The following is a 17,743-nucleotide window of genomic DNA, read 5'->3' on the forward strand; positions in this document are numbered from 1 at the left end:
AACAAGTAGGTACTGTATATCTTCACCCTTAATAAATTATTGCCTTCTCTGTTGATCTCAAACCACATCTTTCTTTTCAGTTTGTTAATTCAGTTCTCAAGTGATCTCTGTTGTATATAGTTGCATCCATTAAAAAAAAAAATTATGATTTAAAAAAAATGCAATTAAATCCATGACTTAAAGATGATCATGGAAAAAGACCTCTGTATTTTAAATTAGAGGCTCCTTCTGAAATTATTCCTTAGGAATATACGTTCTAGGAATTGTACCAAACATTTATTCTTTTAGATACTTAAAACTATATTTATAGTAAATGTGCACATATATCTCACAACCTTCCAGACATCCATTATGAGGATGAAATCAAACCACCTTGTCTCTTCTCTTCCTGAATAGTACTACTTAGAACATAAATAAAAATACATCTGCTGTCTGTATGAAACATACAGTAAGCGTACAGTATTCTGATTCTTGTCTTCTAGTAGCTTTTGTTTTACGATTGCAGTTTAATGTTATCTTATGTCAGTCAAATTGTGCTAATGTCATTGAAAACATTGTATTTTAATCAAGGCATCAGAATGAAAACATGGCTAAATGTTCACTAATAAATCCTAATCTATGATTAATATTTTATTTGAAAAAAAATTAACAATTAATTGGAGAAAATGGTCCCCAATTAAGTTTTATAGTTCATCTTTTTACTTTATCCTTTGAAATAAATTATTTACAGAACCTTTTAAAAACTATCTTTACTAAAATTGATGAAGTAAATAATGGTAAAGGTGGTCATTGGATGAGTTGGTTGAACAACTAGTTTTGTTTTTTGAGTCAAACTGTTCTTGGAGAATTAAATTAATCTCCTTCAAGACATTTGTGAAACATCCTGCCTTGTTGAAAATAGCCCATTAATCAGCAATCAGCTAAGAGCTTTTCCTTCAAAACTAAGAACAAAATGTCACAGATTTCAGCTGAGAAAAAGAACTCCAGTTGTAAATGTCACAAGACCCAAAATCAACAGTAATAACCACTTTGATCAATAATGTATCATGCTGTCAGGTACAGATGCATGCAGCATTAATTAACTCCCCCATGTGAGACATTGTCTAAGACAGGCTTAAATGTTAACCCACCTTTACTGTGAGCCAACAGAGCAACTGTATTAATCTTAGTATAATTCTAATAACAATGTGATATAGGTCTCTTTATGTGAAAATGAGACGTAGGTAAGAATTACTCTTGGTGTACAGTGTTTAACTTTTCACCTTTAAGATTATATTCCACTACTGGTATGTCCATTTATGGTATGTACAGAATTAATATACATATAACTTGTGTACCCATGGTGAATATTTTGCCAAAACTGTTTCAGAGAAGAAGTAAAAAAACATATTGAATTACAAAAACCTCTCCCTCGGCTCCCTTTGCTGCTGTCATTTAAAAAAATGACAAAAAAGCAATTGAATCATTTTTTACATGTATGACTATATTGTCCTTTAAAAAAATTACAATTGTTACATAAAAATTACAGAACATATTGCCAAAGTTCTTTAAGTACAAAATGTTTGGTAAAAGTTCTGTTGTCTAGGAGTTTTCCCTGATTGTCTGCATTAGCTACAGTATGAAGATTTTCATCTCTGGACCTGGAAACTGCTACAGTATGTAAAGTTGTGCATGAGCAGAAACTGGTTCCAGTAGGAAAACACCAACGTTGTTGAAAGTCTGACCCTGAGATTTGTCGATTGTGATGACAAAAGTTCAGATTAAAGGAAATTGTCTTCTCTTCAAAGTAAACCCCAAGTTTTCACTGAGAGCTAAATCAATTCTCGGGATGAAAACTCTTTCTCCTCTGTTGCTTCCAGTTAAAATCCCAGCATCAGTGAAATGTACTGTAGACGTAGTGTCTTCACAACCAATCTGGTTCCATAAAGCAGTTATTTTTTGGGGGGATTAAGATTTCTGATAAGCATCATGATAGCTCCGACTTTTAAGTTTAGCTTATGAGCACGCATACCTGAAGGTGTTTGCTCGTTCAAAAACTCAGTTGGGAAGTTTAATAGTGTTTCCTCATCATCTGTTACGATGGTATCCACACTTCGTTATTGCTTAGATTCTCCAGGAATAAGCTGCCTTATGATTTAGCAATGAGGCATCTTTGTTCTTGGAAGTTAAAATGATTTTACTGGAGGGCTCTGAAATTGATTCTGTTGTCACTAAATTCTCTGCCATAGATTGTATCAATTATGTTGTGTTGTATTGGTTAAAATTCTCAGGGATTTCAATCAAAGTTTCATCAAGGCCAGCATTGTTGTTTATTTGCCCATCTCCAGTCGAAAGAATCCAATTATTGAAAGCTTCTTGTCCTACAGATCACGTGTTTGATGTGAGGCGTATTACTTGTACATACTGTACCTCCATAATTGTGAGCTCTTAATGCATGCTTCAGTGACATCAGTATTCTATCCTTTTGCCACTACATTTGTTGTCTGTCGGAAGACTCCTCCCAGCAGTAATACCTTACCACCAAATAGTTGATCATCTGTCATGACTTTTAACAGGAGATCGATGCATCTCAGAGCATTTGTTTATAACATGGATGCTTCATTAATGAAATGCAAAAGCTTCCAAGGAGTTCATCTTCATTCTGGATACAGACGTTTCGAGGATCAGAACAGATTTGAATCCACTATGTGCTATTTTTCCTGCTGGGAATTCATAATTGGTCATGGATCTGATAAACCAAGGGATGCACAACTGGAGGCATGAATTTTCCAAATTTCATCGATGTCTTGCGATGCTCTGTTTCTGGATATTTGCTCGTTGAAATCTTGGCTGTAATCTTCCGTCATATCATCCGAAAACTCTTCCCAAAAAACCAAAGGATCTCTTGGTTGATTAAAAACGCAGATCAGGGCAAAAGTGTGTCGAAGTTGAGTTGGCATCTGAACAATAGCTGCTTCTTGCAAACGCAAGACTCTTCTTGAAACAAACAACTCCATCAATTGTTCTGGCAAAACCTTGAACTCCTTTGACATTTAGAAGCAGTATACAAAGGTCAGCACCTTTCGGACTTACCGAGTACATTCTTGGAATGATCTTATCTGCTGTTGTTGTTTTTTGGAAACATTTTTTGGAACATTTTACTGCGAATTGTTTATTCTCAATTTTTCTGGTAAATAAAACCTATTTCAAAAGAAATCAGGTCAAAAGCTTGTTTAGTCTTTGAGTTATTCAAATTCAAAGAAGTGTTCCAGACAGAGGGACATAAGCAAATTATTGTATAGATTGTTTGTATGTAGTGGGGCAGCAGTTGTTTTTATTGGTTTTAGCATCTTGGAAAGCTTTTTAGTCTAGTTACTACTGTTTTAAAGATTTATTTAAATGGATTCAGGTTAAGTGCACATATTTATCCATGGGTGTAGCAAAGCACTTGGCTCCTGCTTTGGCTGAGTGTGTATCATACTGAAACATAGAGAATCGTCTGGTTAATGTCAAACTCTATGTTTGACACAAACCAGTTGCAAAGATTTGGATACAACAGTGATGGTTAGGCCAGATGGTTGAACTGAGAAGCAAGGCTGGGTCTTGCGATTGATATGTGTAGCCCCCAGCTGAGGAGCCAGTATTCTCTGTCATGTTTTATGAAAGGGAAGACTGGGAGAGGTGGAAAATGGATAGCTCTCTACCTTGGGTTAACACCATAGGTCTGGAGTTCCTGCCTTGCCTTATTGTAACAATTGAAGTGTAGCTCTTGGGTGGAGTCATTTTGGCAACCACTAGGTCAGATGGAAAGGTATCCCATCAGCAATCAAAGAAGACTTGGTGAAGTAGTAGCAGACCTGACTGCTGCTGTGTTAAGAGCTAAGGTTTGGATTTTGGTTAATGTCCCTGGCCAAAGAGGATCAGCTGAGTCATGCTTCTACTGGTAAAGAATATCACTAGTTAACGTTAACCGATGGGTTAAGACTGAGGGTGAAATAGAGCTATATTTTCTCTCCTCCAGAAGGGGGATGGTTTCAGTTACAGATCCCAGAGGGAGTCTTGTCAGAGTTTCCAGATCCTGTGCCTGATTGTGGTTGGAAGACAACACCAGTTTGGCATAATTCCACGATATGTAATAGAGGCAGTTACAAGGGATCCCTTGAATGTAAGTCTGCTGATTTCGGCTGACTGGGAACCCTGCAGTTTATAACTCCTCAAGTTGCATGGAGGAGGTAACCCTGTAACACTCCTGGTGATTGGTCACAGGGGAAAAGAAGACCTTTCTCAGTGCTGAAAGGCCCTATTTGCTGTTTGGTTTAAGGTTACAGACAGAACAGGTTTATATGTGCAGGTTGGTGCTCTGTGGCTAATGATCTGCACCTGTGGCTGGAAGGTTGCTGATTAGTATCCCATGGCTGGCAGAGGAATCCTACTGCGTTGGGCCCCTGAGCAAGGCCCTTAACCCCAATTGCTCCAGGGGTACCGTATAAATGGCTGACCCTACGGTCTGACCCCAAGCTTCTCTCCCTGTCTGTGTGTCTCATGGAGAGCAAGTTGGGGTATGTGAAAAGACAAATTCCTAGTGTAAGAAATTGTATATGGCCAATGAAGTGATCTTGTCTTATCCTATATAAAGAAGGTTATAGTTTACTGGTTTGGGTTAGAAGACCATCTCCTTCTAAGATCTAGTAAAGCTTGGGATGTCACAAAAAAAAATGAACTTTCCACTTTCTAATAATTACATGTATATCGAGATAATTTCAGAGATTCCAACTATAGCGAAAGCTCACTTTGGTACAGATAATAACAATACATTATTTTAAATGATTCAAATAGCAAAAAGTCTGTGAGAAGTGCTTCTCAACCTAAATTGTGTCTGTACCGACAGTGTACATCCTTTATAGATTAAAAAAGATTAAAAAAGTGCTAATGAGCAAGCAAAGCAGTACATGGCTTAACTATAACTTTTTGATTCTTTGAATGAGCAGTGGTTGAACTTACCTCTTCAGCACTTTTTTTGCAGTCAGAGGTGTTGTCTTTCATGTAATAAACTGCTTACAGTGATTGCTTGTGTGGTTTCTGTTTAATTCTTTGTAAAGTGATCCCGTGAAACAGGGGAGCACTGCTTCCCAGTTAGGAATTAAACATTAACATTAAATAATTAATTAAACATTAAGGCAAGTTAGAGCTAGCAAATGTTCTGTATTTACAATAGGTGATGTTCTTTAAGGGTATGCAGATATTCTGTTATTCCATTATATTAGCAAATCCTGTATCTTTCATATATATACTGTACAGTATGCATACGGTAACATTAAAAATAGTTTGCATGAAGCTCAGAATGCAAATTGGAATTAAAGATGACCCACTTGTTAATAATATATTACAGTAATAGTTCCAACACCTTCTTCTGGTTTTAAATTGGTCATGCAGATACTAAAATGTAATCAACCAGCCAATTTCCTGTTGTTCTTATGTGAATGGTTTGCAGCTGTTTCAGTCTCCAACATTCATTCAACCTACAGTACAACTTAACAAATTAAGTATTCCTGAAATACAAAGTGCACATGAATGCATTTTTCCCCTGTTTTGTTTGGAGTTTTTATTGAATCCATACTCAACCATTTGAAGTTGATTTTAGTATGTGTATTATGAAACATGGTGTCTTCCATACACAGTAAGATTTATAAAATTAATTTTTATTTGGGAGTCCTCTCAACCCCCCAAAGTTATGAGTTTTGCCCAATAATTTCTTTTTTTCTTCAGATTTGCACCACTGCTTATCATTCCAAACCTAGAAAAAACAACTGAATATGTGTTAGTTCATAATTCTTTATTAGGGCTGACTTGTATCAGATTATGTTTCTCACAGTATATGTTGAATAAAACCACAAGTTGTAATTTACCATTCAGCACCACAGCCAATAAGCCCTATTATTTAAAACTAATATAGCCTATATACTGTACACTACTGTTTCAAAATTGCTTCTTTATTGCACAGTATCTATTTATCTGTTAGTTTAAGTTACATACAAGTTCATACCCTTACTCATGCTGTTTATTGTTACTATCCTTTGAAGATGAATTACATTATTGCAGGCTTCTCAATACACCACACTACACTCATCCAATACTATATCAAGACAGATCTGGCAGCAAGCCAGTTTCTACAGAAAAACATTTTGACATTTGCTTGGGTTTCCATCTGTCAGACTTACTGTGTGATTGCCTGGCCACTCCAGTACTGATTGAGGTAATCCCAAGAAGCAAATCAAATCACTCTGTACTCTCCCCTACTAATGCTTCAGGTACACTGACTACACATAAATTATTTATCCCGAGCAGCACTGAAACATAAATTAAACTACAAATAATAATAGAAAAACAGCCTAGCACAGGAATATAGAGATGATATCACATATAGCCTCTTTTATCCCAATTTATAGGGGAGGTTTGCCGGTGTTAAATAAAATTCACCTTTCAAGGCTAACAATAAAAGGATTTCCCTGGGGAGTTTCATAGATGCCATATGAAGGTATTAATTTTGACCGCAGTGCAAAGTTATCAAAGGCATGCCTGACCTTAAAGTGTTGCAAAACTACACTTGGGGCAATAATAGCAAATGCTTCACCATACTTAATTTGACAAGCACTTTATAAGGCATAATTAATTTTCCTGGATGTAAGAAGAGTATGCTTATGATTTTTGTCAAGTAAACATCCAGATATTTTAATGATTCCATCACAATATCGCTTAAAACAACAAAACAAATGCAATTAAGGCAAAGAGTGGAAATAGAAAAAAATCCAATAAAAGCAGCAGCTGCAATCAAAACAAAGGGCAGCTAAGGATTATTGTTTTACTTTGCTTTTCCCGAGTATTTTTAGTTTTATGTACTGTACCTCTGCAGAGAGTAGCCATGTCTAAACAAATGTGTATAATTAAGAAATAAATGTAACTGCATATGCAAATATGATAGAACTGCCTTGAAAAATGAAAAAAAAACTTCAGATCGAGGCTTTATAATCTTAGTCCTTAGCTATTTTTCAATCAGGCTTTTGGTTGCTTAATTGAATTAATCATTTAAGAAATTAACTTATTAATTATTATTAACTTTTATCAAATTTTATTTTATTCTTCTAAAAATATGTTTTTGATAGGAAATATTTTTTCTAAGTAAAATTAAATCTTTGACTTTTACTGGACTGATTGGCAATTGTTTCTTATTGGCTTTTAAAACTGTAATGACGTTTTTGGGAAAACCAATAATCATTGGTTGATGTATGAAAAAGGGGAAAGAATAGTTTTTTAGCAGTTATAATTGACAAAAAGCACAGTCATCTGGGATCAATAAAGACATGGGACCAACATTTGGTAGATAGAACACTGTCAATGAAATGGACATGAAGATCCACTTATGTTGCTGGTTTCCTGTATCTGATAAAATGGGTTATATCCTTCGAAGATATTAACTGTGAAGATCATATTGCTATTTGTAGCACTGTCATTGTTTAGTGTGTAATTGAGTCAACAAAGTTAAACAAAAAATCCCAAAGTTAAATTCACAAACCAGACAATCTCATTTGTGTGTGTAAACTCAATTAGAAACACCCCCTTTCTTTCAAAATGCAATTCTCTGCTCACAAGTCTTAAAAATGAGTTTTCTCTGCACTGCCATCTTATTTTGGAAGGAAATATCCTATGGTAATTACCCTGAAGAAAGGTGCAACAAAATGTATTAATATGAAAGCTATACAAGTGCAAGGATATATGGTATATATGAAATATATTTGGAAATCATTCTATATATGGAAATATATATCCCTTATTTTTATCCTGAAAGAATAATTGCAAAACTGATTACATAATAAGACTTCAGAAGAGGTCCTATACCATTGAACTGTTTGCTTTACACATCGGGGTTAAATTAAAAACCAAGTGAAACAGAGATCTTCTCAAGCTGACCCTGCATTTTGGTGTTTTACTTTTCTCTGTTGTTTTTTTAAGCTTGAGATAAGGAGTAGATGAATAAGAAATATACTCCTCAGTAGAATCACAAATAAAAAAGATACATTCAGCACCTGTGCTTTGCTGGAGAAAATCGATTGTTAAATCTCATTGAGCAAGCTAATACATGTACAGCAAAGTTAGTCTTACAAATCAGCATTTGGTGCATTAATTTAGATATATCATATCTAAATAATACATTATCTAATATATAGAACCTTGAGTCATTTATTGTAAAAGTAATTATTTCTGTAGAAGAACTTTACTAATTACAGATGAATTTAATCACTGTACTTAAGTGTGAGTATTTTGAATTCAAAAGTGAAGACAGTAATACAGTCTAATACATAAAAAGCATTTAGAACCTGTAATTCTGACCCAAATCATGTGCAACTCTGTCATTTCCCCTCAAAAATGAATCTTTCTGAAGCTTTCAGTTCCAGCCAAAGAGGGAGAAAACAGGGAATTTAAAAATGAACTTTTTTAAAAAATAAAACAATAATTAAGAATTTAAGAGACCATAAGAGAATGTAATAATTAATACAAAATATTATTGTGTGTATGTATCTTTAATCTATTGTACATTTAGAAGGTCACTATACAGGTCATTGTACACCCCAGTACATCCATCAGAAAACCTTCTGCCTTACAATGTTTACCCAATAAAAACTATAGATCACTGAGGCACTGTTAAGCTTCAGACACTAATCGCTCCAAGCAACTTTGTTGAGTGTGGTATGCTGAATGGAGACAGAAGTCTATATGCAAATAGGCATTAGTACAGCAATAGAAAAAAAATAAAAAGAACATGGTAAATGATACCCCATGTACAGAATAAATAGCTATGCAGTTACTTCAAACAGAACACTGGAAGTCCAGTTTTTCAATAGTTTAGCATTCCACACAGATTGTAAAACAGTGCTAGCTTTGAGGCAAAGAACCATAAGAGCATGAAATAATTTGTCTTCAATCACACTTATTCCTAATAGTTTCAAGATGAAACACCAAAGGCTCTCTGCATTCAAGAAAATGTAACACATTTATGTATTTCATAATGTAACGTAGCAAAAACAGTCAATAATTAGCTTTTTTATTGTCTTATTGGCACTCCTTCTGTGGCTCAAAAAATACTGGGAAGTTATTAGTTTAAAAGGTATGCTTCAACAAAGATTAATGCTTTAGAATTTGATGTCTCAGATGAATACTATTACAATTTTGTATCATTGTGTACTTATCATTGTGTATTATTCTTAAAGGCTAATAAAGGCTTAAAGAGCATGTACAGTAGTTTGCAAGGTGAATTTCTATGAGGGGAGAACTACAATAAACAAAATCACATCACAATCTTAAAATTGAAGTAAAATATTGAAATAGGTACATTTCAGATTACATAAACTATCCCTATAACACTGGAATGCAGTTTTATTACAAAATCAGAAGGCAATAAAAGAAGTCTATTTAAACACAATTTTATATGGCCTTTACTGTAAAAATATTATAACTCGGAGATTTTCATTTAACAAGTCTAATTATGGTTGCTGCAAGCAAGGTGTATTTTAAAATGACTGTTACACCTGCTCAAAAAATATTGTGAGCATCACTTTCAGTGACAATGGTGAAGTGTCAGGTGATTCTAAATGATTGTGTCCACAATCTGGCCCTGCTTTGCAGTGCAGGAGCTGTCTGTACTAGCTGGAGCTCAGCTGTAAACACCAGCACCTCTGGTGGTCTTCCTGAGCTAACCTTTCCTATTCTAAACACAATGATCTCAACTATCCTAAATACGCTTACATTTCAGAGGGTATTTACAGCACAACTACAGCCGAAGGGGTTCCCTGATTGTAGCAATTTCAACCCCATGCTCTGCTCAGGGACTGATTGTCTTGGAGGAAACTCTCCAAGTATTTCATTGCACATACTATATGTACAATGCTCAAAATAGTTCAGTCTTTTGTCAAATACATATTCCCGATGTCACACCTTGGAAACGTTTATTGATATGCTCTTCTACTTAAGAAAATACATCTCGCTGCTTCCCTACCCTTTAACTGGCCTAACAACTTAATGGAAATTGTACCTTCATGAGTTCAGTGTATTCTTGAGTAAGAAGGGCTTTCATATGCTCATTATTTGTTTTAGAAACGGCATGATGTGTCACGACACTCCACGCAACAGAAGCACATTTATATGATCTGGGATTAAGAGTTCTCCAACTTGAATATGGTAATTGCATTGTATCATGCCAAGAAATTGAATGGGATGAGACATGGATAATTAACAACTTTGAATGAACATTTCCATTGCATTTCTCATGGGTTTTGTATAACCTGTTCTGAAATGATGTCTAATGTGAAAAGACCTAGAGATTCAGATTTTACATCCTCCAACCTTTTTTTCAGGAGTTCTACACTATGCACAATTAAAGTAAGTCATAACTTTGACATTTGCTTTTAGAAACTGCTGTACTATAAAGCTATAGTATATAGTATATAGCTTTATATAGCTACAAAATATTTTTTAACCTGATTACAGAAGCATATGGCAGGAACACCAATGTACATAAAACCCCAATATCTCAGATTCTCTACAGCCTATTTTTACATTATGCCACATACAGTACTAACTGTTAATTTGACCTGTAGTGCAGTTATATATGATGAAAGCAAATAGTTGCACTATATGTATGCATGTATTTTTTCTTCATGGTTCTTTTGTCTTTACAAAGATTACATTCTTACAATTGTTTCTATATAAAACACACATTGTTTTTTAGACATCTTATATAATATAATTTGATTTGTCTTTTCTAACTCATGAAAAGCCACACAGAAATGTATATACTGTAAAATACCACAGGAATCAACATGAAGAACATATGAATGTTGGGCAAATTATCTCACTAGCAAGAGCCCTCTTGTAAATATTCAGGTAAGAATAATTTCTTATGCAATTATTTTGTTTAAATACATTTTTTCTGCAAATGTAAAATATGTCATCTTTGATTAGCCTCACAAAGGTTGAGGTAAAAGGTTTGGGTCAAAGAATCGAATCAGTCTTTAAAGTAATGTCAAATATTCTACATTATAATATTATCCTCATCGGTCAATTATTAATCAAGCAGACTAGTTAAATTCCAAGAATTCAATATCTGCTCTTCTTTTTATGTAGAACAATGTTTGTATGAATATAATAATATATATGTATAACATTATATTTTCACATTTGTTTGTTGCAATTAATTAATAAAACCACAGGAATCAGGAATTAATAAAACAAGAATGCTGAAACTACAATTACGGTAGTTGTACCCTTAATTCTTTCAAGATTAAAAAGGATTTAAGAAAACTACCATGGCAAAGTAAACAATTGCTCCTGGCAGAAATCAAAGTCAAATTTAGTCTCTTCAGGAATATTGTGAGTGAAAGCAAATAAATAATTGAAAAAATAAAACCTCAGAAGATCTATTAAAAATATACTTCAATTAAAGGTATCATGTCAACCAGTTGCAAGCTACTGATGTACTGCACACAATTGCAATAAGGATATTCTCTATCAAGATTCATTTTGGGCTGTCTACATGAAGAATAAAATGAAGGTGATAGGAGACTTCCCATATATTTTGTTACAATGCCTATTTTGTGTTACGCCTGTTATGAAGGATTTAATGCACAAATACAAATTACAAATTTGTTAAAAACAAATATTTTTAACAAGTTTGTGGTTTATGCTCTTATGCCACATAAAACCAAAACATTAACCTAAAAAGATGCAGTATCCAAGATTCTTTAAAATATGTTAAATACTAAAAGGAGTAAAAAAAACTCTTGCAACTTAAAATGCATTATACAGTCAATTCTGTTCACTTATGCTGTGAAATACAATTTTAGTTTCATGCTTTGTACGAGACCAAAAATCCAAGAGCTGCAAACAGTAAAGCTGTAGCTTTGTGACTCAGAAATACGCTGTTTATTTAGATTAATGTTTTCATGGAAAGAATAGTGTGAATGAGACATACCCTTTGGTTTTTCACTACTGTGTGAACACTAAGCCACTTCTTAAAACATATTATTTTCTGTCTGATTTTAAATACAGTGTCTATTTTTATTCTTTTCTAGAAATGACCATTATGACGCAAAATAAATATTACTGTATATATGTACATTAAGGGACATTAATAAAATAATGTTAAATAACTCAAAATCATAAACGTTTTACCCAGCTAACAGTTTCCACTTAAGCAAAGTGCCCTCAAAAACGTGAAAAATGCTAACACAAACAATGTGGTCCATTGTGGAAACCCCTTCAAACCTCACTCTGTGTAACAAGGCTGTCTTTAACTGATATTACAATTCTGTTTGCAAGATGTTATTTTTCAAGGTTATTCCAAAATAACTTTGCTTTGATTATAATATATATGAATAGTTGTATAATCTCAAATTCATGTAACATTCCTGAAACAACATGTGGGGTTATGCAAATTAAACAGTGATATTCTAACAGCTAAGAGAGGCTGGCAGGCACCGACAGCTTTAAATTAGCATGTGCAACATTTATCCTGAGTGAATAGAGTAAAAAAGGTTCTCCAGGTTGGAATGAGTGATTGGAACTAGGAGCTATTTTCTTTACCTGGTCATAGCGCATACTGTATGTGTGCAAAAAAAGTACTTCTGAAGTACCGACCTGTCTCATTTGTAATATGGTAAAATACTTCAAATAAATAAAAGCACTTTACTGTATATCATTGATTACATTTGTGAAGGGTGGGGGTGTTGAGAGAAATTGCAATTCACTGCTTTTCAACAAATTTGAATGACTTTGTAGTCAAATAATTAATATGGACAGAATTCAAAACAGTGGTTTCGTATACCCCAGCTGTTAAACTCTGAATCTATAAAATGGTATCTGTTTGATTGGGGCATAACAGCTGTATAATCACACACTTCTTCTTCAAAAAGCAATAAGCCCCTGACTATGGCAGTTAGAAAATCATTGCAGCAAAGCAGAAGGCTGACTTTATCAAATTTCCCTGTGATCAGTCTGCGTTCACACATTGCAAGGCACTCTTCGCTCTCCCCTTCATCCCTTCGCAGCACAGCTCGCAATTAGTAGAAAATAAATTCTGAGGAAGAAACAGCCATTTAAACAGACAAGATGTTAGTGATTCAGATGTGTGCTACTCTACTACTCCTGACAGCCAGACCATTGAGAATACAGCATGTTGTAAATTATGCAAAGGTTTGTACTCAGGTTAAAAAGCCCTTACACTGCGTTAACCGAAAAATACTGGGGAGGTGTTGGAGTTTTACACTCCTATGTATCTAACTGTAGAGCTCATAAATCAAAGCATGTCTTTTTCTTTGTGTGTCTCTTGTCATAAAGTCAGGAATGCATGTACTCTGTGCAGGAATACAGTCTGAAGATTAATGACAAGTGTATCCTTTCCAGCTGAAATGAAAAAGAGCAGCCAATAAGGGGAGTTGATCAGTTTCACTAACAAAACAGTTGAGATGTTTATTTTTTTGAGAATAGTAAATAGGTTGCGCTGAACTGGTCTTCAGAGATTGGTATAAAACCTTTGCAATCATCGCTGTTCTAGTTCTGAATAAGACAACTGGTTTAAACAATTGCATCACCGAATTTGAAATTTCAAAGTATTGTATGCTTAAGGTGAAAGTCTGTTTTTTCTTCTATTCTTGAAACATCTGTTATTGTATTTTGTCTACTAGAACAATTCTTATTCCATCCTGAACAGACTTTTATAATTGCTATTAAAACAGCTACTCTAGTAAGAAAAAATGTATTTGGGCAAATGCATTGCAAGATGTTGTAACTGATCAGTTACAATAGGTCACTGAAGTTACAGAAAACTTTCCAGTGTAACAAAACTCTTTAGAAATCCTTTGCCAGCAGTGTTCTATTTTCATGCTCAATCGATTATTTCACATTTACACACTGACAAGCAAGCAAACTCTAGAGGAGTTAAATCAAAGATACTTATATTGTCTTTACAAGTTAATTCATGTAGTGTTGAAGCTGGGTTTTGAAGGAGGCAGGATACTCTTTGTATTACAAATTAGCTGTGCATATGATGATTCTGGCTTAAGCCCTACAATGTATATACAGTAGATGCAGGTGACAATGATGAATTGTTCCAATACATCATCATAATAATATACTTTGACAAGAAACAGAATTAAATCAACAATGGAAAAAAAATCAAATGATATGTAAAAGTGACTCAAGAAAATCAAAACTGATGAGAAAAAATGTGGGATCAGACTGAACCAAAATTAGATGTACTGAATGGGCACCTCTTGTTCTGTTCTTATGTTATTATTCAAAGCAACATGAAACATCTCTAGAATGCAGAGAAACTTATAACAGTATAATAAACTTATGTTACTGTATGTTGAAAATATAGCTTTTTACAAATGCAAACATTAAGCACTTCAAAAAGAGAAGTATTAAACAACTAATTCTTTCATTCAATTTCATGGAATTCTGTCATGAATATTTTAAATGATTAATTAAACATTACAATTTAACCACTAACCAATGTTGTGAGACAGCATAAGATGTTAACAGATACAAAATTGTACTGGAGTAATCACAATTTGCTTAAGAAAACAAACTGTGCTCTATTTAGTCTTATATAGTCTTTAAGTGTGACATAATGGATAATCTCTTTACAGTCATATTTTCTATATGTAACAAATTTCTTTAAAAACGAGGCTTGTAAAGACACTGTATTTTCTGTGCTGACTGCCTTTGCATTTTCAGCTGCTTAGTACAACAACTCCCTAGTTGTTTGGGGTCTGCTTTGAGTCTTGCAAGCTCAGCAGCCACACTGCATGAAATTAAATCTTTTGCTAATGATAACAGTTTGAAACCTTTCATGTGATGCTGCGCTAAGCTGGGAAGGCTTAGTTCCCCTTTAAGGTGCCAGTAGATTTCCTTTTGTTTTCCTTTCAATGAACCACAATAAACATTGCCTGAGAAAATAAAAACCTTCATCAGATTTAACAATATTGCTATAATCCAATATGTTCACAATCCAGGCTAAAAATAATTTAACACTAAGAATAATTACAAAAATACATAGAATGTTTAATTGAAAAAGATGACTATTTGTCTGAGACAACATATTTATTTTTTAATTATTTGCGCAAGTGAGAATTTCGGTTGTTACCTTTTGGAGTGCAAAAACAAAGGTTAGTATGTTTTTATTCAACAGGTGATTCCAGACTGTATTTTTTGACATAACAATTATCAGTGTACAGGTGTCTTTAATTACGGGAATAAATGGACATTGACTATTTAGGTTATGTGAATAATAGGATTGCTGTTATGCTTGATAATATCAATATAGCATACTGCTGCAATCTTGTTTCTCACTGCGAATTTTCTTTTTTCAAATTATTATACTGTACTGTATATTGATAAGATTTCTAAGTTGATGTTAAAGGTTAGAAATAACTCTTAGGTGTCAGTTTATCAGTTTTTACAGTAAATATTTTCTGCAACAGAAGCTTTCAAAAATAAATATTTCTGAACCTGAAAGGCTTCCTCTGCTTGTACTCAAACTAAAGCTCTTTAAATGTTACATTTTGCTGTTCTGTACAGCACACTCTATGGACAAAAGATTTACAACCGCAATATACAACTTGAAGCCAGGCACATATATTTATTATGGATCTCTGTGAAATTGGAAGTAACAACCACTCTCATGCCTGCTAGCCTCCTTAATTTTAGGTTAAATGACATCAGGGTTACAGCAATAATAATACAATAACTTGGAGTTATTTCTGTAAGAGCTGGACTGATTCACATAATTATTCTTAGCTAGTTGCTACGTGGATTTTAGGCATATCGTTTCTATTGATTGGAAATGATTTATTGGTTTTTTACCACCATACTATCAAATGCTTGAGATATGTTAATCTTTAACCACAGATTTTAGATTTATAAAGTGCACTCAGGATTTGTTCCACTCAGGAGAACATTAATTTTTCATGCAAAACAAATATTTAATTCTTATAAGGGCACATTCACCTAGAAATGATGCTCAGAATGAGGTGTAATAAGCAAAAATGCAATGCATTTTCAATAACACTTTAAAAGGTTTTGAGAAGGAGTACTATGAAGTTTCTTCAGGTTCATAAATCTATTGGGAAACATAAATTCAACATTAGATTAAGACTTTTCTTCCCAAACCAAAAAACAACAAAATTGCATTTAAACTCATTCTTTAAGGAACCAAAGAATTTAAAAAATAAATATTATATTCTATCTAATTTCTTTGCTTTCATCTTGTGCCAGATATGTTCACCAGTTAAAAAGGGTAAATGTTAGATGGTATAGTGACAGAGAATCCATGCTTATCTGCTCCAGAGTTCTTGATAGAAGCATAATAAGATAACCTAGGGGTTAAACCCTTATAAGCATGATTACAGTGGATCTGAGAACATTGGGGAAAAAAATCTAATCAGATTTTGTATATGTGGATTATAATCTTCCAAATCCATCTGTCCTAGATTGACCTACAGTCACTGGTTGGAACACTTCTTATTCTTCCCATCTGTGATAATACATACTATACTGTCATCATACATTTAGTAAGATAAAGTAGCCCTGCAACTGTGTATAAAGTGAATTTCTAACTCTTTTATACAGTTTCAAAACAGGCAGTTTTCAGTGTTTTAGTTAAATCTCTAATAACTAACAGCTTTTGCATCTAGCTTTGTAAGACCTTTTAACATACATCATTGGAATAGAATATACTGTAAATAATGTGCACATAAGTAAAAATACTAATAATTACCAAGGTCTTGTTTCCATTCTTGCTGAGCGGGCCCCTGAAAACTCCCTTGATGTTTCGAAAGTGACCATTGCTGAGGTGTGTGGAGCTGATGACAATATAATAACAAGCCATATGGGACCCACAGCTTCCATGCACAGAGTGCACACAGTTCAGCCAGACAAGAAGCAAATGAAAAGGAAAAAGTATGTCCCAAATTCTAGGCTGTGTAAACTCCAGTGATCAGAAGAACTGCATTACCCTTTTGTTTTGTAAGGGTATTGATAAGTGCTTTACTCAAGAATCAAGTGGGAAAATCTTTATTTTTGTCCCCAAGAACTCTTCTCATTTCCAAAGTGGTCAGGCATCATTAGGTAGCTGCAGCTGAGCTGAGCCATTCACGGCTTTTGTTGATTTCCTCATTCAGTCCACTATGAAAACAGCTCTGGCTCTCCTCCACTGGCATCGGCAGCAGAACGTTCAGCTTGCCTCACTCAGCTCTGCCTGAAGTGCAGCTCCGCTCGCTGCAAGCTTCTCCTGCTGAAAGAATTCTGATGTTCACTGTGGCACAAACAGGCATAGTATTATAGAGTACACTGTTGCTGGTCCAATGCACTGAGCCAATGGCAAGAAGCCACTAGTCTGACAGCAAGGGCTGTAGGAGAAGTACATCTGTCACACACTGCCTCTCCAGATCTACTGAGTCAGCCCCACTCACGAGCCAACCAGGATGCAGCAGGCTACTGCAAGTAGCTGTGGTAGCAGCAGCCATATGAACTGCTAGAAATCAGAGGATCAGGTAAGGAGCCTACAGCTGACAGGCATATGCATGTATAACGGGAGTCATGGGTATTATTACAAAGATATACTGTATGCTGCTTTACCTCCAATTATTTTAATTGTCTTAATCTGAGTAAGACGTATGTCTGATAAAAAAATATTTTTTCTATTCCTAAACCT

At 34.3% G+C, this 17,743-nt stretch overlaps 1 protein-coding gene across 1 annotated transcript in view; it reads right to left on the reverse strand.

Annotated features, from left to right (window-relative positions):
• znf804a (zinc finger protein 804A) overlaps positions 1 to 17,536 on the reverse strand; it is a 72,171-nt gene extending 54,635 nt beyond the window's left edge. The window contains exon 1 of the mRNA XM_015358856.2: positions 16,808 to 17,536. Coding sequence (XP_015214342.2) covers positions 16,808 to 16,918 — 111 coding nt within the window. The 5' untranslated portion in view covers positions 16,919 to 17,536. The remainder of the gene's footprint in view (positions 1 to 16,807) is intronic.
• Positions 17,537 to 17,743: the final 207 nt, after the last annotated feature.

Source organism: Lepisosteus oculatus, chromosome 12 (genome assembly GCF_040954835.1).
Source record: "Lepisosteus oculatus isolate fLepOcu1 chromosome 12, fLepOcu1.hap2, whole genome shotgun sequence".
NCBI classification, from domain to species: domain Eukaryota; kingdom Metazoa; phylum Chordata; class Actinopteri; order Semionotiformes; family Lepisosteidae; genus Lepisosteus; species Lepisosteus oculatus.